We start from the raw sequence: 27,931 nt of genomic DNA, 5'->3' as shown, positions 1-27,931 counted from the left end.
CCCGGGTGCGGCATGGTAGTGAGCACGTTGTCTCTTTACTTTTCCCGGAGGACTTAGTGCTATCCTGACGGTTTGGCCTGCTGGAGACAACTTGAAAACTGAGCTGCGGGTGATGGTGCCCTTGTGTCTCAGAACTTCCTGACGCCTCCTCCGCTTGGAGGGATGTGGACCCTCGCGGGTCGGGGCTGGTGGCGCTGCTGCGCGCTCGCTCCGTGCGCTTCCGGGGCCGCGCGGCGGGGGCTGCCCGGGCTTCTTCCCGCTCCGGCGGGCGGGAGTGCTCGCGGGGCCAGGACTGGGGTCAGGCTCTACAGCTCCGCAGACCGCAAGGTGACCGCCCGTTTGAAGCCTGGGGACGGTGCTTTTGGTAACTTGGGAAAGGTGAAGGGGTTCCTGCGAACCCAGGTTGCAGGTCTGTGAAGGAGGCGGGGCTCAGGGCCCGGACCCCGCTCGGGTGTCCGAATCCTCCTCTTCTTCCTCCTCTCATCTGTGTGACATTGGACTGGCCAGCTTCCAGAGTTTCCTGACTTCTTGTTTCAGAAACTATGCGAGCCTGTGATCCAAATATCCAGTCAATCCTAAAAGCCTCAGAGAAAGTTTTCATGTTATTTCTGGTTGTTTGTGGAGTGCACTTCCAATTCTTTGCACATTTTCTTCCCATCACACTCAGCTGCTGAAGGTGTAGATTTCTCCAGGCTACCTGGGAAATCCACAGGCTGACTTTGACGACTGCAACCTCTGTTTCCCTGCAATTTCATAGCCATGCAGCTTGGAGAAGCTACATGGCCTTTCTGTAATTGTTTCTTGATTTGTTAAGTGGGATGCTGGTAAAACATCTGTTGGCTTGTTTTTGAGGGTTGCACTATGTAAGGTGTAGAACTAGTTCAGTGTCTAAACTACTAGGAGTGTTGGGTCTGTCCTATCATATCATTCTTTTGAATTATAATATGGCCTCGATCAAAGCAAACTTACGTCGTAGTTTTGACGTGTGTGTGTGTGTGTGTGTGTGTGTGTGTGTGTGTGTGTGTGTGTGTAAAAAGTGGGTTCAGCAACTCTAGAAACTAAGAATTATAAAGATAAAAAATTAGGTTGTTACAAGTGAACATACAAGGTTTTTTTGTTTTGTTTTTCTGAAATGCCTGTGGAATTAAAATTGTATAAATATCAAACACATAGTTCTTGAAAGTGATATGGCCTTGTATGTCTCTTCAAAGGAATGGAAGGTTAGGAACATTCAGAGGGCAAGTAAATCAAGTTATTTTTTTCAGATTGTCTTTCAAATATATTTGCACTGTTGTCTATCTTGTTTGAATATTTTTTTAAATTCTTAAAGTCTATGAGAATTTTTTTAATTAATTTATTTGTGAAATGGAAACACTGACAAAACCATAGAGTAAGAGGGGTGCAATCAATTCCCGTCACCAGAACTCCTTATCCCATCCCCTCCCTTGATAGCTTTCCTAGTCTTTCATTTCAGTTTCACATGTATATTTAGCTGATTGTTAAATACAGTTTTGATTGGAAAAATAAACTAGACTACAGATCGCTGGCATATTTTACTTGGATAACAATTTTTAGTACTTTGTAAATGAGTCAGAAAAATGCAGATGTGTGTAGAAGTTTTTTACTTAAAAAATGTAAATAGTAAATAGCAGCCTTATTTGCTGATGTGAGTCTGTTTTTTCTTCATAAAAGTTTAAAATAATAAAATTGTATTTAAAGTAAATTTTTGAAAAATTTTAAAAGGAAGCACAGATTTGTATAGACTGTTGTGATTGAGTATTTTACATGAGCAACAAACTTCCCATTTTTATTCAACTTTTTTTTGCTTCAAGAGGTTATGTTACACTAGACATTCTAAGTAAGCTTAGGAGTTCTGGGTGTTCTGTGTTTTCCACTCTTAAAAACGCGGTTCCTCATTGATTATTTAAGTGGTGTGAATCTTATATATTTTTTATTTATTTATATGACCACTTTTATTTTATTTTATTTTATTTTATTTATTCCCTTTTGTTGCCCTTGTTGTTTTATTGTTGTAGTTATTACTGTTGTTGTCATGGTTGGATAGGACAGAGAGAAATGGGGAGAGGAGGGGAAGACAGAGAGAGAGGGGAGAGGAAGATAGACACCTGCAGACCTGCTTCACCGCCTGTGAAGCGACTCCCCTGCAGGTGGGGAGCCAGGGTTCGAACCGGGATCCTTATGCCGGTCCTTGTGCTTTGCGCCACCTGCGTTTAACCCGCTGCGCTACAGCCCGACTCCCATATGACCACTTTTGACAGTGTTACTGATGCATATGGGTTCAACTATATATCTGTTCATTGTCAGAAATACATAAACAGGAAAATAAAAATGCTGGCAATACAGTTGCTCAAATAATAATATTTGACTTTGTTCATTTTATATTATAGTGTTTTAGTACTCATAAGTATATATTTTTATTTCTAGGAAAAAATTGACATGTCTAGAATTCCTGCTGAAAATACTAGGAATTTCAGCATCATTGCGCATGTGGATCATGGCAAAAGTACTTTAGCTGATAGACTCCTGGAACTAACTGGTATTTTCACTTTATATTATGTACTTAATTGATGGCAATGAATACTTTAATGCTACTTTTAAATATCTTGTCTTTCATTTTACATGTAGTACTCACTCTCTTTGAAAGCCCGTAGAATTATCAATAAATATTTCTGTCTATAGGGACGATCGATAGAACAAAGAATAATAAGCAAGTTCTTGATAAATTGCAAGTGGAACGAGAAAGAGGAATCACTGTTAAAGCACAGACAGCATCTCTCTTCTATAATTACGAAGGAAAGCAGTACCTTTTAAATCTCATTGATACACCAGTAAGTTTGATATTTATTTTGTCTTTTTCATTGGTCATGTACTAACAGTAAGCAGTAGTACTAATAGTGTAAGCAAATCCTTATTTACCTTTTGAATCAAATACTAAGTACCTATTTTCTGTTTTGTACAGTGCTCTGATGTTGATGTGCAAATTACAATGTTAAAAGAAGTCTACCAGCTTTTTAGTAGATGGAATCAATGAATATGCCATAATGCCTAAAATTATTATAGCTAACATTTAGGGGTATAAATGTTTTTTTGTTTCTTAGGGTCATGTTGATTTTAGCTATGAAGTATCCAGGTCGCTCTCTGCTTGTCAGGGTGTTTTACTTGTGGTTGATGCAAACGAGGTAGGTACTTTTTATTTTATACAATGTGATATTTCTATTTTCATTACTTTAACAACTTTTTAAAAAATTTATTTATAAAAAGGAAACAATGACAAAAACCACAGAATAAGAGGGATACAACTCCACACAATTCCCACCACCAGAACTCCATATCCCATCCCCTCCCCTTAAAACTTTCCTATTCTTTATGCCTCTGGGAGTATGGACCCAAGGTCATTATGAGGCAGAAGGTAGAAAGTATGACTTCTGTAATTGCTTCCCTGGTGAACATTGGCGTTGATGGATTAAGCATTACCCCCAGCCTGTGTCTCTTTCCCTAGTGGCACAGGGCTCTGGGGAAGTAGGGCTCCAGGACACATTGGTGGGCTCATCTGCCCATGTTAGCATCTGGAACCTGGTGGCTGAAAAAGAGTTAACATATAAAGCCAAACAAGTTGTTGACTAATCATGAACCTAAAGGCTGGAATAGTTCAGATGGAGATTTGGGGGTCTCTGTTTTACAGATAGCTAGTAGGCCCATTTTAGTTATATTCCAAAGGGCCCAAAACTATACTGGTTTTTTTTATTTACTTTTTCTTTTTCCTGAGCCTGGCATCTGATATGCAGGTGGACCCAAGTTATTGTCTGGGGAGATGATGTCATGGCTGGAAAAAGGGCTACAGGGCTGGATCAGGGAAGAGAGTAGTTCCCAAATATGGGAAAGGTGTATAAATATTATTGACTATAAACCCCATCGATTTGATCTGATCTGGGGCCCATATTTAGCTTAGGAGCCTATGTGACCTCTCCATCCCTGTACATCAGAGCTCACATTCTGTGGTCATGAGTAGGAATGTTCCAAACTATCCCAATTTCAGGACCCGTTTTCCTCAGGTGGAACATAGAGTATGTTGTCCAGCCTCCCTTTGGAGGATGGAACATTCTCTGCTGTTGTTGATCCATGATGAGGGAAAAGTTGTATGGGGGCCCACAAAGGGGTCTATTGTGTTTTTCTTGATAGAGATGACTGGTAACAATGGAGAGGTGTTAGGAAGCCACTGACCAAGCTCGACCATAGACCAAGAAAAACAGGAGCAGAACAATGGTGTTCAAAGTTTTATTCACACAAGCACACACTGAGTCTCACTCATACAGGGGGAGCTCAGCACTGAGAGTTCACTAGCTGGGATCACTTGCTGGGTAAGGAACCCTGAGCAGTTCTAAGACCTTCTGTTTTATACACTTAGGGGAGTACATTCCAATTTTTATCTAAATAAAACATGTCCATTCTAACCTCTATGATGCCAAACTTTAGCAAAGCAGATGTATAGAAGCAAATTGGACGGGTGAAATTGAGTAGGGACTTTTGAATTGAAACTGTCACATAAATGAATGAAAAAGTACAATTAACTTACACACACATACACACACTCTGATTGTGAAATGCAATTTTTGTAGTTGAAAAAAAAAAGCAAGACTATTATTAAAATCATGTCGGTTGGTCTTGTTAATTCAAAGTTTTATTATTCCATTATATCAAAACATCTGGTAAATAGACCATTTCCCTTAATTTTTCCAAATACTGATTAGAGGAATAGTCCAATTGATTACTGTACTTTTTTATTTTTATTTTTTTTTTTACCAGTGCACTGCTCAGCTCTGGCTTATGGTGGTTCAGGGATTGTACCTGGCACTATTGAGCCTCAGGCATGAGAGTCTGCTTACATTACCATTATGCTATCTACCCTCCCCCTATTGTACTTTTTAAAATTCCAGTATGATGTCATATATGCATCCTATCACAAACCTGTTGCTGGCAGTTGGTAGTCTGAGATTTCTGTATCAGTACTTAGCAAAATTTGAAAATACATCTTTATTTTTGGTCACTTCTGGTGATAATTAAGGCAGTGATTTAAGAAACTTGTCAGTTACGTTATTGAGTTCATTTGTGACATTAACAGCCATCAAACTTATTCAGCTTTTATATGGTAAACATGTAACAGATATAATATACTACTAAAAATGTGTTATTGGTTTGTTAGAAAAGTCATGATGTATTTTTCTTTCTCTTTAACCTTTTTTAAAAAATTATTTATTATTAGATAGAGACAGAGAAATTGAGGGAAGTAGATAGAGAGGTAGAGAGACAGAGAGACACCTACAGCTCTGCTTCACCATTGGTAAAGCTTTCCCCCTGCAGGTGGGGACCAGGGGCTTGAACCCAGGTTCTTGCACACTAGTGTGTGAGCTACCACTTGGCCCCATCATGATGTATTTTTGTATGCAAAAAATGCATCATTACTTCTCCAACAATCCAATATGTATTGGAATTTCTCATGCTCTCTTTATTTACAGTGAAATATATTTAGTATGTTTTATCCAGATCCTGTCAAGGAAAATGAATCTTTAAATATAGTAGTGAATTTTGTAATCTTTAGCACCTGATTGTACATTCTTCTAGGCTTGATGACTGTGAGGACTCCTGTTCTACTTCTGTTTCTAATGCCTAATCCATGTCTTTAAGATCATATACTTTCAGAGCTGAAAGAATTTTCAGAAATGATCCTTATGTGTGGAAGTATATATAACATTAATTTTCTTGTTCTTATGCTTTTGTAAATATGTGTAGAATAGTCTTGATGCACAAGTTTTGTGACAGAAAGTAGAATCATTTTCTCAGTGTCTTCTGTCTTGATTTTTTAGGGTATCCAAGCCCAAACTGTGGCAAATTTCTTTCTTGCCTTTGAAGCTCAACTGTCAGTAATTCCAGTTATAAACAAGGTAATTCTAATAAAGATGAAATGTTATTTATTATTGTGCTTTCAAAATCATAGTACTTGAATTTGAAATTTAATAGGCTTCTGAGACCCAATTTCCAAAGAAGGGCTCATTTGTTTTCTCACCACTGACAAGCAAGACATGCACACCTGGTGAATGTTTCAGAATTCAGATCAATCCTGATTAACACCTGCCTTTTCCACAAATTACTGCAAGACTACAGTCCCTCTCCCACTTCAAATGCCAATTTCAAGCCAAAGTTGTTACCTGTGCTTCTGATAGGAGGTTTTAATGATCTCCGTGGGATACTACTAAGTCCAGGATGTAGCTGAATTTCTGACCAGAGATGCCCTAAATTCCCAGAATAGTTCAGCTAATTTGCTGAAGTGGCTCACAAAACTTAGGGACACATTTTACTTATACTTGTATATTATTTACCTATTACGGGTAACACCTATTCAGGAACACCAGAAAAAAGGTGCATGGAGCAGTTTGTGGAAAGTAGTTTAGAATGTCTATGCTGTTTCCTGGTGTGTCATTCCTCCTAGACCTCTTTGTGTTTACCAGCCCTCTATCTCCTTGTCTAACCCTCTATAAAAAAAAAAAGAAAAAAGAAAAAAATAATTTTAAAAATTGGCACTTAATGTTGCTAGGAAAAAAGCTCCTAGGTTTATTGAATTTCAAGTCTTGCATGTGGTTGCCTTGGGCTGGATGTTTCCCACCCCTGTTTTCAATGTGCAAATAGTAGGTAAGTGGTAAAATGAGTGTTAAACTTTGACTTTTGTATTTTAAAGCTAATAAATTAATAATCTTAAGCTGCAAAATAGCTCATCTGGAAGGACACCTGCTTTGCCATACATATGGCTCAAGTCAGAGCCCCTACCTCCTGCCACTGTGGTCGAATCCTCTCTTCCTCTGTCTCTTTCTGAAAAAGTCTGTCTGGAGTAATAAAGCCCAGGAAAGAAAAAAAAAAAAAAAAAAGAAATCTAAATTTAAAAAATCTATATTGTATATATCTATAAATCTATATTGAAGCTTCCAAGAAGCAAAATTGACCTCTGACAAGATAGTTGGTATTGATTGTATCTAATTTAATTTATAAAGGCAATTTATTTGTTGCTAATTGATAAATTGATAGTGAAAAATTAAATTGCTAACTGCCTGAAATTTTTGCATGCTCTGCAATTTGCCCTCTGTTTCAGTGGTCATGCTTGTTGAAATTGTATTCTGTATATCTAGAGTATTTTAACACTGAAAAAAAGTAGTGGGGCCAGGCAGTGACCCAGCGAGGTAAGCATGCATGGTACAATGCATAAGGACCAGCATATGGATCTTGGTTTGAGCCCCCGCCTCTCCACCTGCAGGGGGTTGCTTCACAAGCCATGGAGCAGGTCTGCAGGTGTCTGTCTTTTGCTCCCCCTCTCTGTCCCCTCCTCTCTCTATTACTCTCTGTCCTATTCAACAACAAGGACAGTAGTAACAACAACAAGGGCAACAAAATGGAAAAAATAGCTTCCAAAAGCAGTGTATTCATAGTGTAAGCACTGAGCGATAGCCTTGGAGGCAAAAAAAAAAAAGTAGTGACCTTGATTTAAAAGTAAAAAGTTCACTAACCTTTATTGTAGCCCATTCCAACCAAAAAATAAGCAAAAGGTCTCTCTTGTATGCAACTCAAATCTGTCTCCTTAGTGTACGTTTATACAACTAAAGCTGGGATTCTGTCCTATGAATGCTGCTATTAGTAATTATTATTGTGCCTGATTTTATTGGGAGCATATATTGTTGTTTTTGTGGGTGACTACACATTTGTTCCAGTAAACATCTGAATTGAATTTTAAAAAAGTAGATAAGCTTTTAACTATGTCCAAGTATCAATAAAGCCTTATATATGTTGTCACTGTATTAAGACATCACTATTTTTTTAAGATAGATCTGAAGAATGCTGATCCTGAAAAGGTTGAAAGTCAAATTGAAAAAGTATTTGATATTCCAAATGATGAATGTATTAAGGTAAAACGCCTCTTTTTATGGTTTGGTTCTCGGTTATACTTATTAAACTCTCATGTAATTAGTCTAAATCTGATTTCTTAATATTTGGTATCCCATCATTATATAATGTTTTTATAGTTTTATAATGTTATTTTTATTAATACCTAATTAGTTCCTTATCAGAAATCCTTACTACATGATTTGAACAGAGGGTAATTATTGTTATGTGACTGAAGTTATTAAAACTGAAAATTAACCTTCTTAATATTTGCATATCTAGTTGGCTTATATGCCATGACTAAGACACAGAGACTTTCTGAAACTCAGTGCAGTATTATTTCTCATATACTGTTTGCCTCCTGGTTTACTCTGCTATTTTTTTAAATTTATTTATTATTGGATAGAGACAGAGAGAAATTGAGAGGGGATGGCAAAGTAGGGAGAGAGACAGACATCTGCAGCCTTGCTTCACCACTTGTAAAGCTTTCTCCCTGCAGATGGGGAACAGGGGCTTGAACCTGGTCCTTGTACACTATAATGTGTCCGCTTAACCAGGTGCACCACTGCCTGGCCTCCACCATTTGCCTGTATGGAAATATTCTCTTTGAAGAGCAAGGTCAAACTAATTTCATGGTATTTGTGATTGTCATTGTTGGAACTGACATATAGCCTTTTTAAAAGGAAACAGATACAGTAATAATCTCAGAAAATACTAGATTTTATTATTTTAAAGTTGATCTTTTAATTTGAGTTTTTAAATTATCTTTCAAATAATAGCTCTGGGTGTTAAATAGCCCAATAAACTGCTGTGCTGCTATGTGCTTGTGAAGTAAGTAATCAGTTAGGTGATATAATATTTAGTTTATCTGTAATACAGTCAATGGTTATAAACAAGTTGGTAGTAACTGAAAAAAAAATTTTACTTTTGAATTAAATATGTGTGTGAAGGTGAATAACACATCAAATTTAATGGATTTTATTTGCAGAGGGGTTTCCTTAGATAGAAACTCTAGAATTACGGTTTTACAACATAGATTGTATCCGAGTATATTTAACGGTTTCGTTTCATTTTATCAGTCAGATACAAGGCTTGTGACAGTTGGAGCACAGTAGTAAACAAGAGAGGCAAGACTCCTGCAACCTTGTTTATATTCTACTTGGGGAGTATAATAAAGAGTTAAATAAAGGTGTTAATTTAACACAGTAAAGAGTTATTGAGTGAGGCAGAATTTATCAAGGAAATTCATTTCAAAAATTATATTTTTCTAGGTGGAAAACATTGTTCTCAGAGACATGCAGTATTATCAGAGCAATTTAGGGAAAGACTTTAAAATACTTGAAAAAAATAAAGGCTTGAATGAAAGACAATCTAGAACGAAGAGAGAGCAAGTATAAGAAAAGACTTGACCTATCATGGGAGAATGTGGAAATACCCCTTGTGACAACAAAAAAATCATGTAAATCAGCATTTCCTCAGGAAAGTGATACTGAAATTAAAAATAATTCTAGTGGGAAAAAAAAAAGAGATGTGACATATTTAAGGAACATAAAGATAAGGTAGAGTAGATGGCTTTGAAATGGTAGATAGAAATCAAACATGCTGGGACTCTTGCTGTATTACAGAGTTTGAATATTCTACAGTAATGATGGAATTTTAAAACAGGAGTGGAAAACAGACTTGTCCATTTAGGTAGCCATAGAGAGAAATCCAACTTTCAATAATAAGTAGTCTAGTTGAAAAATTGTGATGGCTATAAATGTGTGATGGTGGTATTGGAGAAGTAGATGAAATTGATGTCTATTTTACGGATAGAAGATTTTCTTTGCTGTAATAGGTTTGTAATATCTGCTAGCTCAACAGAACTACTATAAAAATATGCAATTTTGATGTTTATAGACAGGTCTTTTTGTCAGATAAATATATTTCATGGTTGCCAAGGAAATAGGTCAGCTATTGGGAGTACAGGGCTTGCATGCCTGTGTTTCTTGATTCAGTCTTTCATGTCCCATGTACCAGAGTGGAACTCTCCATCTCTATCTCATATTAAATAAATTAGAAGAAATCTTCAAAAAGATATTTAGGACTCATTAGAATATATGTGGCATTGAGGTCATGCAAATGCGTGCAGATACCTATGGAGAAAGTGTAGCTAACAGAATTTTCCTAGAATTCATAGGAGATTGCCTCTGTTCATGGTATTAACAATATGGATTTGAAGAGGACTAGAGAGAGTAAGATTCAGAATAGATGCTTAGTAAGTTTGAGATGTCAGAGAAGATGCGAACATTCTTAGAATTAGAGAAGGTAACGAACTTGCGGCATAAAAGTGCAGATGAATATATATTCCATGCAGAGTCATGATTACTACATAGGCTTTTTTTTTTTAGTCCACTGATCTGTTGATACTATATAGTCTGATTGCTTTTATAGTTTAATTCAAGAACCATTGAGTCATTCATTCGCTCTAATGGAAGCACATCTTTAATAGTGTGCTCCATGCTCCTTTTTATTTTATTCTCTAAGTTGACAACTGTCAGAATTTTTTTTTTTTTTACCAGCTCTGGTTTATGGTGGTGTGGGGGGTTGAACCTGGGAATTTGGAGTCTCAGGCATGAGAGTCTCTTTGCATAACCATTATACTATCTACCCCAACCCAGAATTCTTTTCTTATGATTAAAAAGCAGTCATTAGAATAAAAAAAAATTCTTAACTGTAAACTTTTTTTTTCTTCCCTCATAAAACATTTGTAGATTTCTGCTAAACTGGGAACAAATGTTGGAAGCATTCTTCAGGCAGTCATTGAAAAAATACCCCCGTAAGTTTTATTCTTATTATTTAATTATCTTTATTTTTATTTATTGGATAGAGACAGCCAGAAATGGTATGGGAAGGGGGAGATAGAGGGAGGGAAAGACATCTGCAGCTCTGCTTCACCACTCCTAGAGCTTCCCCCCAGCAGTTGGGGACCAGGGTCTTGAACCCTGGGTCCTTGAACATTATAACATGTGTGCTCAACCAGGTATGCCCCCATAAGTATTATTATTATTATTTTAAAATAATTTATTCCCTTTTGTTGCCCTTGTTTTTATTATTGTAGTTATTATTGTTTTTGATATTGTCTTTGGATAGGATAGAGAGAAATGGAGAGAGGAGGGGAAGACAGAGAGGGAGAGAAAGATAGACATCTGCAGACCTGCTTCACCCCTTGTGAAGCGACTCTGCTGCAGGTGGGGAGCTGGGGGCTTGAACCAGGAAGCCAGTTCTTGTGCTTTGCGCCACGTGCCCTTAACCCGTTGCACTACTGCCCAACTCCCTCCTATAAGTATTATTTTTACATTAGTTATCTTAACACAAGAATCATTCGTTTCCTAGATTAGTTTATAGTAAATAATGCAAATAGACTTTTGATCAGTGAGAACACTTTCAGCTTGTTTTTAGTAATATCTAAAAGACAAATTCAGCATAGTAAAGTAAAACAAAGAATTAATAGAATATCTTAATAATTGTAATATGAGCAGCCTGGGAGGTTGTCACAGTAGATAAAGCATTGAACTCGTAAGCACTTAGTACTGAGTTTGAGCCTCAGCATTGCAGGTACCAGAAAGATGCTCTGGTATTTTATCTCTATTCCGCCCTTCCTCTCTCTTATAAAGAAATAAATGTTTAAAGAAGCATTCTTAGATACGCTGCCAGTTTTTGCTGTTTGCTTTTTTAATACCAAATTAATATTTTTTATCAGCATCGTAAGTAATTTTTAAAAGTTCACTTTAAACTTGAGGTTGAATGAAAACAAATGTAAATATAAGCTTTATGTTTTATAGAAGGGTTCATTTGTTTTGGTTTTAAGTTATCAAACTTTCCAGGTATTAGAACAGATTTAACATAATATTTAAGACTAGACATTTATGAAAATTTTAGTTTTTATGAAGATTTTAATTTATTACGTTTATATGTTTTATTTTACTTACTTTTTTAAATAGGCCTAAAGTAAATCGTGACAATCCTCTAAGAGCTTTGGTATTTGACTCCAGTTTTGACCAGTATAGGGGAGTGATAGCCAATGTAGCATTATTTGATGGAGCGGTTTCCAAAGGAGATAGGATTGTATCTGCACATACTCAAAAGACATATGAAGTTAATGAAGTAGGAATTCTTAATCCCAATGAGCAACCAACTGGAAAACTGTAAGTAATTTCTCAGGAATTGAAATATATGTTTTATCTTTGTCTTTCTTAATTTGGTAATTTATGGTCCATGTAGATAATACAGAAGTAGCACATAGGATTTGTATGTGAGAGATAGCCCATTTGATCCCTGACATTGCCATATGCCACTGCTGACTGGTGTGGATATACGGACACACACAGACAGACAGACAGACAGACACACATATACACACACACACACACACACACACACACACACACACAATTTGATAAAGAACCTTTGGTTATTTAATGCAGATATGTGGTGAATACTCAAAAGAAACTTCTTGTCATTTAGACAGAAATTTGGTTTTTTTTTTTTTAATATTTATTTATTTATTCCCTATTGTTGCCATTGTTGTTTTATTGTTGTAGTTATTATTGATGTCGTTGGTGGATAGGACAGAGAGAAATGGAGAGAGGCAGGGAAGATAGAGGGGGGAGAGAAAGATAATACACCTACAGACCTGCTTCACTGCTTGTGAAGCGACTCCCCTGCAGGTGGGGAGCCAGGGGTTTGAACCAGGATCCTTACGCTGGTCCTTGCTTGGCGCCACCTATGCTTAACCTGCTGCGCTACCTCCCGACTCCCTTTATTTTTTATTATTTTTAACAAGTCATAACTAATTTTGTGACTTACTACAGATTGAGTTAGAGTAATCTTTGATGGGCCAATCAGATACTTTACTTTCTATTAGTTTTTTTTCTTCAAAGTTCAGACCTCATATTTGTGTGACTTCACCACTCTTAAACTGACTTTTTCATCACAGAGAGGGAAAACCACCACATCATCAAAACTTTCCCCACTGCCACCATGGTAGTATCATGCGGTGCTGGGGCTTGAACTTGGGTGGTTTGGATGGCAAGGCGTATGTCCTACCAGGTGAGCTATCTCCTTGATACTGTCAAGAAAGAGTTCTCTCACTCTTCATCAATTTTGATATTAATGTTTTTAAGAAATCTTGAATAAAAAAATAGTATGGAAAATTCAATGAGGGGGCAGGCGGTGGTGCACCTGGTTAAGTGTTCACATCATAGTGTCAGGAACCTGGGTTCAGGCCTTTGGTCCCCACCTACAGGGGGAAAGCTTCATAAGTGGTGAAACAGGGCTGCAGGTGTCTCTCTGTTTCTCCCTCTTTATTTCCCCTTCCCTCTTAGTTTCTCTCTGTTTCTATTCAGTAATATATATATATATATATATTAAATAATTCAGTGATTGTTCTTTTCATATGAAATTCTGGTATTTAATAACGAATTTGTGGCATGCACGGACGGTTAGCAAGTTAGAGTGTATTTGAAACACTAAGTTTGAAGATCATTTATAAAGCATATGACCTGAATACCTACTTGATTGATCCAAGTACTGGTCAGATATATTGCCTTGGGCACATAGTTGGAGCTCTTTTCCTCAGGTCTGTGTTTTCACATGTGGAAAAATTAAGATATTAAACCCAGTGTCTACAGAGATTACACTGTATTTCTAAAGCTAGACTGCTACTTTTCTCATATTTCTAATTGAAAATAATAGTCTTTTACTTTATCTTCACTCAAATTTTAAAATCTGCATGCTGTATATTGATAATTAATTTGACCTCGATTAGCATAGCATTCTTGTAGTTCATTCTAAATGGAAATGATTTCGTTACCATGTCAGAAACGTGCTTTTATAAAAGAACTAAGGGCCAGATTTGGTGTACCTATTATCATACATAAGGATCTGGGTTCAGGACTCCAGTCCCCATTTGCAGGGGAAGGTTCAGGAGAAGTACTGCAGGCATCGGCATCTTCTCTTCGTGTGTCTTTCCTTCTCCATACCTCTCTCTCACTCTCTATCCTGCCAAAGAAGAAATCAGTAGGAATGGGAAGGCACCAACCCCACTGATAACTCTGGTGAAAAAAAGAAAAACAATAAAATTTGAAATCATATTAGGTGCTCTTTTCCTATAAGAGGGAGCATCAAATAGATGTGAGATTTGTTGAAATAATCACATTATTTAAAGATCTGTTTTATTTTTATGAGGGAGAAGACAGCACTCTTCCGTTATATGTAGTGCCAGGGATCAAACTTAATGTGTATCATGTATCCCAACCCACTGAGCCACCTCCCTAATCTGATACTTCACAATTTTTTCATGGCTTTTTCTTCTTTTTAAGATAGATTTGTAAAAACAGTTCATTAGTAAAATAAACACTATGAGAAGTATTTTGTTTTTTGAAGTTTCACTATGTTTACATTATGTTTTAGAGGCTGTTTAATATGCAAAATGGGCAATTATGAAGACCATCCTAGATTTCTTGTGATGGAGAGGTCCTTAGTAATGGATTGTGAGGCATGGTATGTTCTTTGACAATACTTAGAGCTGAGAATTGTATTTAGCCCTTACTTTCAGTTTGATGAGGTTTGTATGAATGCATGATTGTTTCCTAGAAGACTACTTGTGAGTATGCACGTGTAAGATTAAAGCAGTAAATATTTCCATATAATTTATTTAGATATGCAGGACAGGTGGGCTATCTGGTTGCTGGCATGAAAGATGTCACAGAAGCACAAATAGGAGATACATTATATTTACATAAACAACCAGTGGAACCCTTGCCTGGGTTTAAATCAGCGAAACCAATGGTATTTGCAGGTGAGGAGCTCACAAATTTAAAAGATGGGGACCATACTTATTTTTAAAACAACAGTGTATAAAGTCCTAGGAGTACTCAATTTAAGTAATAGCTAACACCCAAGTACTGTTTTATTTCTCCAGAGAGAGTGTGTGTGTGTGTGTGTGCGCGCATTCATACTGATAACATGACAGTTAGTAGTTTCATGTGTATGGTGAAACCTGTGGGAATTATGTCCTAAATTTCCCTAGAGCCTTTTCAGAAAAATGCTTTTAAAACAAGCTCTTTGACATATATAAGAGCGTAGCAACATGCATACCATTTTTGTTTCTCTCAGGAGTTGTTATTCTTGCAGTGTTTTTCTATTGAGGGTGTTCTTATTAGTAATCATCAGTAGACATTTACAAAGTGTCTAATTAGTTAACCTTTAATATTGTTCTAGTATATACTTGACAGAATGGTAGCACCATGGATATATATGTGTACACACACACACACACACACACATTCAGACTCTAATGATTGTGTGGTTTTAGAAAGATTTGAATAACACCTGATCTGATGAAAGGTTATCGTGTTACTCTGTCCTGGATATCCAGTCTTTCTTCTCATTTTGGTACTGCTCATTGAGGAGCTAGGAACTCTAATTATACCCACTTTTAGATAAAGTCATTTGGATTTTGGATAACATTAAAGGTGAAAATTTGGGATGTCAGAAGGAAGAGACTTTGGGTGCTGAGAGGTGGCACACCTGATTACAGTGTACAAGGACCCAGGTTCAAGCTCCAGGTTTCCACCTGTAGCAGGGAAGCTTCACAAGTGGTGAAACCATGTGGCAGGCATCTCACATCTCTTCTACTTTATCTCCCATTCTCTCCCAATTTTTCTCTGTCTCTATCCAAAATAAACAAATAAATAAATAAATTTAAAAGGAAGTGACTGGTGAATAAGTAGGGATTTTATAGTTTTTATCACTGAGTTGTAAAATGGAAAAATTTTCTCTTTGCATTTAATAGGTTATCTACCCAGGAACATTAAAGGTGTCTGTGTAATTTTCATTTTTACTATAGAAATTTTGTGTTTGTGGTGGTAGAATGATCTCTTCTACTTTATCTCCCATTCTCTCCCAATTTTTCTCTGTCTCTATCCAAAATAAACAAATAAATAAATAAATTTAAAAGGAAGTGACTGGTGAATAAGTAGGGATTTTATAGTTTTTATCACTGAGTTGTAAAATGGAAAAATTTTCTCTTTGCATTTAATAGGTTATCTACCCAGGAACATTAAAGGTGTCTGTGTAATTTTCATTTTTACTATAGAAATTTTGTGTTTGTGGTGGTAGAATGACTTACACTTCTGTTGCCTAAAATAAACACATTATATTTTCGTAATAGAATAAATGCCCATAGTCCTTACTTATTTTTTGTATTTCTGTATATTTTACACAAATAAAAACATAATTTGGTTGTGACTACAGTTATAAATTTATGAAAACTGTGGTTTTCAGGATGCTTTGAAACCACTGTAACTTCATATTCAGGATTTCAGCAGAGGAATAATTAGGTCAATGAAATATAGAACAGTAATTTAAAAGAAAGTATTTGATTTTTGAATTGGCAAAACTGTGTATTAAGTTAGTTCCCTAGGCAGCTTTTCTCATGTGATAATTAGAAATTATTGTCTCCCCAGGAATGTACCCTATAGATCAATCTGAATATAACACCTTGAAGAGTGCAATAGAAAAACTTACTCTAAATGATTCCAGTGTGACAGTTCATCGAGATAGTAGCCTTGCCCTTGGTGCTGGCTGGAGGTAAGAATGAATTACACCATTTCTAAAGGTCCCATTTCTAAAGATAAGTTCATGTTAGTGTGCAGTGAACTAACATAGGTGATGTCTGCCTTTTTTATGTTCTGTGGACCAGTTCTTTTTTTTTTCTTTTTTGTATGTGTGTGTGTTTTGGTCAAGCCACTTTTTAAATTTGTGATTAATAGTAGTTTTTAGGATTGTAATATTACAGGCCACCGTTTCACAACCAAAGTTTTGTGCCTCCACCCTCTCAGAGTCTTAGAAACAGTTTGGTTGCTTATGTTTCTCTTTCTCTGTCTCTCTGCCTCTCTGTCTTTTGCAAGTTCCTGTGTTTAGTTTTCCCATGAATAAGTTTTCTAGTAATTTTAAATAGAACTCAATGGCAGCTCAGATGAAATTATACTGTTACCTTATGGTGGTAAATGTTTAAAAGATGTTTCATTCTATCCCTTCTTACAAAGAGTAATAACATATTTGTCAGGATATATTTATCAAAGAAAATAGTTGATGGGATATAGATATTTTGGACTCTGGCTTTCTTTCTCTCTCAGGTTAGGATTTCTTGGACTTTTGCATATGGAAGTTTTTAACCAGCGATTAGAACAAGAATATAATGCTTCTGTTATTTTGACAACCCCTACTGTACCATATAAGGCTGTTCTTTCATCAGCAAAATTGATAAAGGTAATATTGTGAACCAATATAAAAGAGAAGCTAAATAAATTGAATGTATCTGTGTAGAATTCACAAGAAACTGATTTACAGTAATAAAGGTTGGATTAGGGATAGCAAAATAGCTCAGCTGGGTAGTACATTGCTTTTTTTAAAATATATATATTTATTCCCTTTTGTTGCTCTTGTTTTGTTTTTTTAATTGTTGTTGTTGGATAGGACAGAGAGTAATAGAGAAGGGGAGAGAAAGATAGACACCTGTAGGCCTGCTTCACCGCTTGTGAAACAACTCTCCTGGGGAGCTGGGGGCTTGAACCGGGATTCTTACACTGGTCCTTGCACTTCATGCCACATGCGCTTAACCCACTACACTACCGCCCTACTCCCAGTCCACTGCTTTGTCATGTGCATGATCCAAGTCTGAGTCTAGTCTCCAGTGCGGTGAGGGAAGCTTCAATGCTGTATTCACTCTGTTATGCGCACACACTCGCTCTCCCCCCTTCCTTCACATCTCTCTCTCTTTCTGAATAATCCTGGGACATTGAAACCCTAGGAATGACCAAACCAAAACAAACAGACTTGAATTTCCTTATAACTAATGATACAGAGTTACTTTGAAAACTGATTGGTACAATATATTTCCTTTATTTTGTATTTATTTATACCAAAGCACAGCTTTACTCTTGCAAAGGTTCCAGGTTTGAACCTGGGACCTCAGGACCTTGGAACCTCAAACATGAAAAAGTCTTTAACCACTATGCTACTTCACTGGCCTGATGCTGTATTCACTTAGCCTGATGAAGTCACCACCATTATCAATATTAGTCTGTTTCTGTGAGGAGAAAAAGGTACAATTAATAGTAAAATTATTGGGTCCAGTGGTAGTGCACCTCGTTAAGCACACACTACAGTGCTCAAGGACATGGGTTCAAGCCCCTGCTCCCCACCTGCAAGGGGAAAGCTTCATGAATGGTGAAGCAGGGTTGCGGGTGTCTTTTTGTCTCTTCCTCTCTATCCTCCCTCTCCCCTCTCAATTTCTCTCTGTCTCTATCCAATAATAAAAATAAGATTTTAAAAAGAATATAAAGAAATAGTAAAATTACTGTTCCAGATCTAGCACAAAGATTAAGATTAAAGTTTTGGCCATACTTTATGTTAGGTAACTTGAAGAATTCACTCCTATATGCTGGAAATTCAGATTTCAAGTTAATAATAGACTGTAGTGTATTCCATCTAAGTAGCTATCTATTTTAATATGGTTTTATTAATCTAATATTAATAATTACACTATATTAATGTTAATTTTTATATTTATAAGTATTTCCATACAAAATAAAGTAAGAAGTTAATTTTAATGCTAAGAGGCAGATTAAGATGTCATACATTTCCTAACTGTAACATACATACGTACGCAGCACATGCATGTTTAGTAAATGTCAGTAATCTTTATGCAAATAGTCTAATGTAACAAGTACTAATAATTACTATTAATATTAAAGTATTGCAGTTAGAGTGTTTTAAATTTAAAACATTAAACTGTAATATTATTTCTTTTTTTTAGTAATTATAAATTTAATAATAAATTGTAAATGAGGAGCAAATTACACAGTATGTAATTACTACGATAAAGATTTGATAGGGAGCTGGAGTGATAGTGCATCAGGTAATGCACATACCTTTCCATTTATGTGTCTCTGGTTTAAGCCCCAAACTACTTGGGAGTTCCATAGCATCAAAGGAAGCTCCTGTGCTGTGCTATCTCCGCCTCTCCCCATCTCTTTTAATCTGAATGAGAATGTGGCTCATAAGCAGTGAAATCATGCGTAGTTGAGGCCCTGGCTCCTCAAAAAAGAAAAAAAAATAATAACTATTGATTTTTCTTTTAGGAATACAGAGCAAAGGAAATTACAATTATCAATCCAGCACAATTCCCAGATAAGTCGAAAGTTACAGAGTATTTGGAACCAGTTGTTTTGGGTACCATTATCACACCAGATGAATATATTGGAAAAATAACAACTCTTTGTCAGGTATAAATGTAATGCAATTTAATCTAGAAGTAAACTTTAGTTTTCTTAAACAGTGACTCCCAGCTTAGGTTCTTTTTGTTGTTTTTGACCGGAGCAATGCTCAGCTCTAGCTTATAGTGAATCCAGATACTAGACCTCTAAGCTTCAGGCATGAGAATCTGATAAGTAAGCTGCTGTGCTGTATTGCTGACTCTCAGCTCAAGTATTGAAAGATCTCTTTCAGCCATGCATATTGAATTTAACAATAATTTTCATAAAGGTCTGTATTTGTATATACTTACAGATTTATCTTCATGTACTTATTTATTTTTTACTGCCACTAGGGCTTGATCCAGGGTCCTTGCACATGGTAATGTCTGCTCAGACAGGTTTGCCACAGCCCAGCTTGTTTGTTTTGATTTTAAATAAAAGTAGAGGGAACTGAGCAGTAGTACACCCATTTGAGTCCCCATATAACCATGCACAGGGACCTGGGTTCAAGCCATGGGTCCCCACCTGCAAGGGGGACACAACAGGAACAGTGAACTATGTCTCTAGGTGGCTCTCTCTCCCTTTTTACCTCTCCCTCCCTTCTCAAGTTTCTCTGTGTCCTATCAAATAAAATTTAAAAAAAAAAAAAAAGAAGGGAAAGAAAAATATGACTTTCGGGAGCTTCCAAAAGGGTTGAAGTGTCTATCATGATGAATGATAAATTTTTGTGTCAACAACTGTATTGTAAACCATTAAAACACACACACACACACACACACACACACACATAAAAAGAAGAAAAAGAAATTAGGACTTAGATCTTATCTGCAGTTTTCATTTGACTTATTGTTAGGTAAACTACTATATAATGTATAATGTAAAAAAATTGTTAGAGACAAAGAATAAGAAGCTTCAGTAGCCAGTATACTAGAATAGAAGTTTATAATAGCTCTCCCTTTCTTAGAAATAAATTGCATCCAACTTTTTTCACATCACTAAAGAAAATATTCCTTTAGTTTTCTTGCTGTTTATTAAGATTTACAAGAAAACTTTTAAGTTGGTAATTAACATATATCTGTATTCATCTGACATAGTTTCCTTTTCTTTTTAGACTCGGAGAGCAATTCAGAAAAATATAGTGTTTATTGATCAAAATAGAGCTATGCTTAAATATCTCTTCCCTTTGAATGAAATTGTGGTGGATTTTTATGATTCTTTGAAATCCCTGTCTTCTGGATATGCTAGGTAAGTATATATTGAAAAGTACAGATACCTGGGTAATTTTTCTGACTTATTGACCCGTAAAATTATACTAAAACTTAGACACTGAGACACAGAGAAGCTAAATCATCAACCCGGATCTCAAAGCTGGCAAACAGCAGGTAGATGATTGGCTTGGGAGTAAGAGAGGAGAAACAGGATGCTTGCCTTCTCTCTGCTTTGTGTTGTTAGGATTCTTGGGTGTAAATAAGAAAACCTTGTTTGGTTCTGGTAAGTAGAAGATGAAGTGAATGAATAGCTCTCAAAAATCAATGGATAAAATTAAGTTTGAGAAACTTAATTACATTACAGAAATGGTAGGCAGCTGGATGGAACCTCAGACACATATCTGCAAAATAGAGACAGGTACTATTGATAGTACTGCTTCATCAGATTTGCCATGAGGATTAAAAAGACACTATGATACTCCTATCACAGGGCCTGTCTCCTAAGGTGCTGTATGGATATTAACTTCCAGCTTTCTCCTCCTCCTTTCCCCACCAGCCTGGTAACTGCTGCTGTAAATGATCCAGATAACCAAAAGCATAAATATGTGTGTGTGTGTGTGTGTGTGTGTGTAATATATGTATATATATATTATATACATATGTGTATATATAAACTTACCTAACAATTTCAGCTCACTTAGAAATAGATTAGAATTTCACTCTAATAGTAGAAAGGCTTGGAGGAATCTTATAGGTCTATGTTGTTTATGAGAAAGAATGAGTTCATCCAACTATTACTCTTTTAATAAAAAAAAATAGTATCCTTTTCACTGAAATAGTTATACTCCTGTTTATTGATTAGTAACTATATATAATTTCAAAAAACTATTATGACCTCAGTGACTTTTTAATTCAAAGCCAGAGACCTCTCATGGATTGAAATCAGTAACATTCTGCTACTAAATGGCAGGAATTTATTGCAACTGGCATCAAAAGGATTTCCTTTGTTACATTAAGACTAGTGAACCTTCTTCTGGAAACTAATACACCTGTCTGCTCTCAATTCTCCAATAGCCTTCTAGAGTTCTGATTGTGCTTTCTTTATTCCTTTACTCAAAGGCTATGCTAGAATACATGTTTTGTTTTTTGAATAAAAATTAGGTTTTACTACATCAACTTAGAAACAAATATGTGTGTGTGTTTAAAACAAGTTAGAAGATATTAAAGTTTTGGAGCACAGTGTATTTCAGTACTGTGAACAGAATGATAATCTAGTGACTATTTTCTCTGTATTGTTTTCTCTTTTCTATGTAGTGCTTAACAAGATGTCTGACAGTCTTTGCTTACTGAATTATGTTGAAATAATAAATGTTAGCAACACAGTAGGAAGTAATCTGATTTTTTTCAAAGAGTTTTAGTATCACTTTGTGACATTCCTGTTGAAAACTTGTAGCAATCAAATGTATACAAATGTATAAAGCTTGCTTTAAAATTAATAGAAATGCACATGTTCTTGCCCCTAAGTGAGAAGACCTGTAAGCATAAATGAACTGTTCTTTAACCGGACTTAGTTTTATAAAAGCAAAAATTATCTGTTGTGATTAGCATTGTAAACTTTGATGATTTTGATAATAGTAATAGCTGATTATATTAAGTGCTTATATATTCTAGTCTCAGTACTTGAAGCACTTATATAGTAGCTGCTGTCCAAGTGTTTTATATGTATTAACTAATTTTATCTTCTTAAACACATCATAAAAGTTAAACTGGTGAGTTATGTGAAATTTTAAAATAGTAATGAGCGTTTACCATATTTTTAAAATTTTTACCCCTTTTTTCATACAAGTGAAAAGATAGGGGTATTTATTCCTTATTGTGCTCACTGAGGTGATTCACCTGAAAGGTTGTGTACTATTTTGATGGTCAGATCATTTGAGTGTGTGGGTGTGGGTGTGTGTAAAGGTTTTGGAAAAAAATCATATTTCTTGAACATCATAATTACTTGCCACATGTTATTTTTTTCTTGTTAGTTTTGATTATGAAGATGCAGGCTACCAGACTGCAGAACTTGTAAAAATGGATATTCTGCTAAATGGAAATATTGTAGAAGAACTAGTAACTGTTGTACACAAGTAAGTTAAATAGAAGCTAAACATGGTGTATGAAACTAGCCATTTTTGAGAGTCATAGTTTTATTTTACTTGCTCATTTTGACAACTACAAATTTTAAAGGTAATTAAACTTGTTATTAGCTTTTCTTTCTATTCTTTTTCTGTGCTTTTCTTTTTGAACTGCTAGAAACATAAAAGATTAGAACTATGTATGATAGCCAATAAATAAATAAATAAAATAAAAATAGTGTCATGGACTGAAATATTTCATTTACCAGGTTAAGACTTTTTTAAAAAAATACATGATTATAAATTTAGAATTGACAGTAAAAAGTCCTGTATCACATTAAAAGTTCATAATTAAAAATTAAATATCCTACATGTTCATGAAACAACAGATTGGTTAGATAAATTGTGGAGTGACTAGGGAACTAGTTTAGCTTGTAGAGTACAGGGCTTGCATGCCTGAGTTACCTAGTTTGATCCCTGTTGCCTAAGTGATTGAGTGGTTTTCTCTCTCTCTTTTTATGTTTTTAATTTTTTTTTATATTTTTATTCTAAATTATGATATAGACAGAAAAGCAGGGAGAGAGATGAGAGAGACATAGAGACACCTGCAGCCTGCTCTACCATTTGTGAAGCCTCCATCCTGTAGGTAGAACTATAGGCTTGAACCTGTGTACTTACACATGGTAACTTGCGTGCTTTTATTGGTTGCACCACTGCCTGGCTCCCTTTAAAATCATATATATAGTTATTTATTTGATTTTTTTGCATAGAAACAGAATAGTTGAGAGGATTGGGGATGGTGTGAAAAATACAGCACTATTTCATCACTCTTGAAATTTCTCCCCTGTAGGTGAGGATTGGGGGACTTGAATCCGGGTCCTTACACACATAAATTTGTGTGCTGTACCACATGTGTCACAGTCTGGCCCCTCTTTATCTCTTGTATAAAACTCTTCCTCTTTATCCCATGTGAAATAAATCTTTTAAAAAAATCAAAATTACTAAGTACCCATATTATAATATTTATACCATTAAAACTGTATTGTGAATTAATATTTAGTGACATAAGTCTGCTAGAGAAGTAGAACATATATTTAATGATACAGACTGTAAAAAACAAATAATAAATGTGTATGTGGAAAAAAATAACTAGAGGGATACATGTCTAGAATGTTTAATAGTCTAGAATGTTTAGTTAACAGTAGTTTTTGAAGACTTATCTTGATGGAAGGGAATGATAAGGGGCAGAGAACACTACTCAGCACCAGCATATGTGGTAATAGGGATTGACACAGACCCTCCCAGGGAAAGGTGGGGTGGTTACCCTGGAAGCACACACATTACTATGTGCGAGGATTTGGGTTCAAGTTCTTGGCCCCCACTTTCAAGGGAGAAACTTCCAAGAATAGTGGAGCAGTGCTGCAGGTGTCTTCCCCATTCGCCGTCTCCTTCTGACTTCTCAAAAAGGAAAAAAAATGAATGAATGAGTGATCGCTAGTTGCTGTAGAATGGTGCAGGCACTGAGCTTCTGCAGTAACACTAGTAGCAAATAAACAGGCAAAATGGGGCCTCTGGCATGTAAGTCCTGTACTCGACCACTATCGCCTGACTTCTAGCAATGGTTTTATATGTGAGGGTAAAGGGCAGGGCATAAAGATAACTTTTATTCTGTAATATATGCTTTTCTAGATTTTCTGTGATTTAGTATTTTTGCATTTATACAAGTCTTAGATGGTTCATAGGTAAAAGCTGTTTTTTGATAAATGAGTTTCATTTGAACCTCCAAAGATCCTTTATATCGATTGTACATTTGGGCTAAAAGAGCTACTTTTAGCATTCTTATGTAGGATATGCAAATAGTTGTGGTTTTTTTGGTTTGTTTGTTTTTTGTCTTAGAGATAAAGCATACTCTGCTGGCAAAGCCATATGTGAACGTCTGAAGGATTCTCTTCCTAGGCAGCTATTTGAGATAGCAGTTCAAGCTGCTATTGGGAGTAAAGTCATTGCAAGAGAAACGTGAGTTGAAACTCATTTTTTTTCTTTGTTGCTTTTAGAAATGATATGTAAACAAATAAAGAGTATTAAATAGTTCACTTCAGTACTGTACTGCTTTGTCATGTGTATGGCACAGGTGTGAGTACTGTGTACAGTTTCAGTACTGTGCTTTCTCTCTCTACCTCTTTGCCTTCTGTCTCTGTGATTAAAAAAAAAGTTAACATGGACCTAATATTCTTTTATCCTAATTGTCGACTTATCTGACTCTTAATTCTGCTAATTTAAATGAAAGTTGCTAATTTGAATTACTTCAGTGATACTTGGATAAATAATTCTATAGTACATTAGGTGGTTTTTTCTTATGATTTCTAATATATTCATTTACTATGAAGAATTCATGTTTTATTCTTCTAGCGTTTGCCCATGTTTTATTAATTTCATAGAATAACTTATCTTTCCTGGTAGATTAGGAATCATAACTAGGAAGTTTTTAGATACATAGTTATAGAACAGGGGTTAGGAGAGCCAACTCTGCACTGTCATATATACATATATATATATTTTTTTGGGGGGTGGACGTTCACCAGAAACTTCATAGTTCTTTTATGGTATCTGGCATATGTGGGTGGTTTACTTTTGAATTTTTGTGGGGAGGGGATAAAGAATGATGGGGTAATTGGTTTCAGGACTTACCCACACATATCCTCTGGATGCTAAAATGCACAGGTGCAATTACTTCTCTTATAGTCTCTGTTTGTTACCAGAGCATTGTTCAACTCTGGTTTATGGTGGTGTGGGGATTGAACCTGGGACTTTGGAGCATCAGACATGAGAGTCTCTTTGTATAACCATTATGCTATCTACCCTCCGTCCATAGTCTCCTCCTTTCTTAGCTGTTTCTTTCTGTTGAAACAGAAAGAAATTTCTATAGTTGAGTCTGTGAAGGGTGCAACTCATGGGTGTAGAAGGCTAACTGTGTTTATTGAAATAAAATCTACATGTCAATTCAAATGCAGTGTGTCTCAGTGTCAACTGTTCAGTTCCAAAAGACAAATAATCATAGTTTGTACTTGAAGCATTTAATTTATTTCCTCAGAACTAGGTCTTAAACAGGTGAAAGGGATATTATACCAGGTCAGGTTTTATAGTAGAGGTTAGGGATCTCATATGCAACACAGAAGACATGCAATTTGTATAGAAATTTTAGTTACAAAAACGTAACAGAAATCATGAGAGGTAGAGCACCATTCGACATTTATAACTTGCATTTTTTACTTTCTTGTTTTTATACAGTGCCAGAGATTGAACTCAGGGCATTACATATACAAAGCATACTCTCTCCTCATGAGCTAGCTGGTCTTTCTCATGAAACAAATGTATAAATTAGCCCATGAATAAGGTGCAGGCAGTATTTTGCAGCATTTCCTATTTCCTGTCCTTAATGAATTTTAAGATTTCCTCAGTTAAAAATTGCCAGCTCAATTCTATTTCAAGCAAAGGCTGACATGTCAGTGTTACTGGGCTAGTCATTTTTATATAGTCTTGTAATAAATTTTATGCCTCTACTTGTAGTAAATAATCATTCTAACAAATCTCTTGAGATAGAGAAGACCTAAAAGAACAGAAAATGAAACTACTTTCAACAATTTCAGAAGCATATAAAAAAATAGATTAGTTTATCACTGCTTGGATGGTTATACTTGCTCAGTTTACTCCAAGGTGGATTTCATAAAAGGAATGCATTGGTCTTTATATTTGTCGTCACTCTTCACATTTGGTAAAGTTAGTTTTGAGGCAGTAATCATTTAAAATTATCCCTTTTTTGAAAGAGTGATAGTGATAATATTTTTAAGTTGAGCCAGAGCTGATTTAAATTTTTATAATGAAACTTCTAACAAGCTTGAATTTCACCTAAGTAAGTCTGTCAGCAACTTTGACTTTTTATATTGCTGTTCATACTGAATTCTTTTTTTTTATCCCAGGTACATGAAAATACAGGAGTATTTGAATTACCTGATTACTTTCTTACTCCAGTTTCATATATAATATTTAATAAATATTACATTTAGTAATTTAGTAAAATATTTAGTAAAGGGAAATATAAAATTTAATAAATGGGAGGTTCTTTTAGAAATAAGTATTTTTAATAGAATAGTGAAATTATTGCTCATATAAAATTTTCTCTATTACAGTGTGAAAGCCTATCGGAAAAATGTTTTGGCAAAATGTGTATGTATCTGTCTTCATTATACTTTTTTTATAAATATTTTTAAATTTTATTTATTCCCTTTTGTTACCCTAGCTGTTTTATTGTTGTAGTTATTGATGTCAATGTTGTTAGCTAGGACAGAGAGAAATGGAGAGAGGAGGGGAAAACAGAGGGGGAGAGAAAGATAGACACCTGCAGACCTGCTTCACTGCCTGTGAAGCAACTCCCCTGCAGGTGGGGAGCTGGGGGCTCAAACTGGGATCCTTATGCTGGTCCTTGTGCTTTGTGCCACCTGTGCTTAACCTCTGCACTACCGCCCAACTCCCTATTATACCTTTTAATGATAGTCTTGTATGAGTTTAAAATCAAGGGGACTATATTGTATTCAGTTGTTGGGTTTTATATTACTTTTTATTTCATCTCCACATTTGCAATTTAAATATGTACATTTAAGCTTGACTGTGATAGCATATTTGATAACACTCTGAAATATTTTTCTGTCTCATTAAATTTCATTACTATGATTAAGAGGCCATAAAATATTAGGAAAACATGCTTTTAAATTTGATTATTGTAAGAATACTTACCTAAATCCTTAAAGGGATGAACACATTTATATCTGCCTTTTTACATTAGACTATAGCTATGTAAACCAGAATTGCAGCTCTTGAAATACAGAGATTGGTAACCCTTCCTTGACATGCATAATCTAGTGTACTAAGTTTTTTTTGGGGGAATTTATCTCTTTGAAAAAGTCATTAAAAAAACCCATTTATTATAGTTTGAGAAGTAGGATTAGAGGGAACTTTGCAGTAGCTACCACCTGGATTGTTATGAGTGGTTATAACTATGTCTGTAATAAGGTTGTTGTATGCTTTTTCTTTGGAAGGATTTGAACTTCCAGTTGTTTTTAACAAATATTTTTCAGTATGGTGGTGATATTACCCGAAAAATGAAGCTTTTGAAGAGACAAACTGAAGGGAAAAAAAAACTGAGAAAAATTGGCAACATTGAAGTTCCCAAAGATGCCTTTATAAAAATTCTGAAAGCACAACCTGATAAATAAAGAATTCATAAGTTTGAAGATTCAGCTTTTATACTATAACTATCTTACATCAAAGCATGTGCTATTAAACTATTGTGTTACGGTGA

At 35.5% G+C, this 27,931-nt stretch overlaps 1 protein-coding gene across 1 annotated transcript; it reads left to right on the top strand.

Moving 5' to 3' along the window:
- The first annotated feature begins 1 nt into the window (after position 1).
- On the top strand, positions 2-27,931 carry GUF1 (GTP binding elongation factor GUF1). Its single transcript, XM_007539672.3, has 17 exons — positions 2-327; positions 2,446-2,557; positions 2,701-2,849; positions 3,120-3,200; positions 5,883-5,960; positions 7,884-7,967; positions 10,698-10,762; positions 11,928-12,131; positions 14,646-14,785; positions 16,455-16,578; positions 17,127-17,259; positions 19,134-19,277; positions 20,359-20,492; positions 22,486-22,587; positions 24,472-24,591; positions 26,763-26,799; positions 27,708-27,931. The coding sequence occupies exons 1-17, from the start codon at positions 163-165 to the stop codon at positions 27,843-27,845; spliced, it is 2,010 nt and encodes a 669-aa protein (XP_007539734.2). The 5' UTR covers positions 2-162; the 3' UTR covers positions 27,846-27,931.

This window comes from Erinaceus europaeus, chromosome 3 (assembly GCF_950295315.1).
Source record: "Erinaceus europaeus chromosome 3, mEriEur2.1, whole genome shotgun sequence".
NCBI classification, from domain to species: Eukaryota; Metazoa; Chordata; class Mammalia; order Eulipotyphla; family Erinaceidae; genus Erinaceus; species Erinaceus europaeus.
Note: the sequence above shows the minus strand (reverse complement) of the source record. Positions and strands in the feature narration are given on the sequence as shown.

Coding starts and splice junctions, on each gene's coding strand:
- GUF1 (XM_007539672.3), top strand. CDS start 163: ATGTGGACCCTCGCGGGTCGGGGCTGGTGGCGCTGCTGCGCGCTCGCT. Junction 2,558..2,700: donor TAGACTCCTGGAACTAACTG/GTATTTTCACTT, acceptor TTCTGTCTATAG/GGACGATCGATAGAACAAAG. Junction 14,786..16,454: donor GAAACCAATGGTATTTGCAG/GTGAGGAGCTCA, acceptor TTGTCTCCCCAG/GAATGTACCCTATAGATCAA.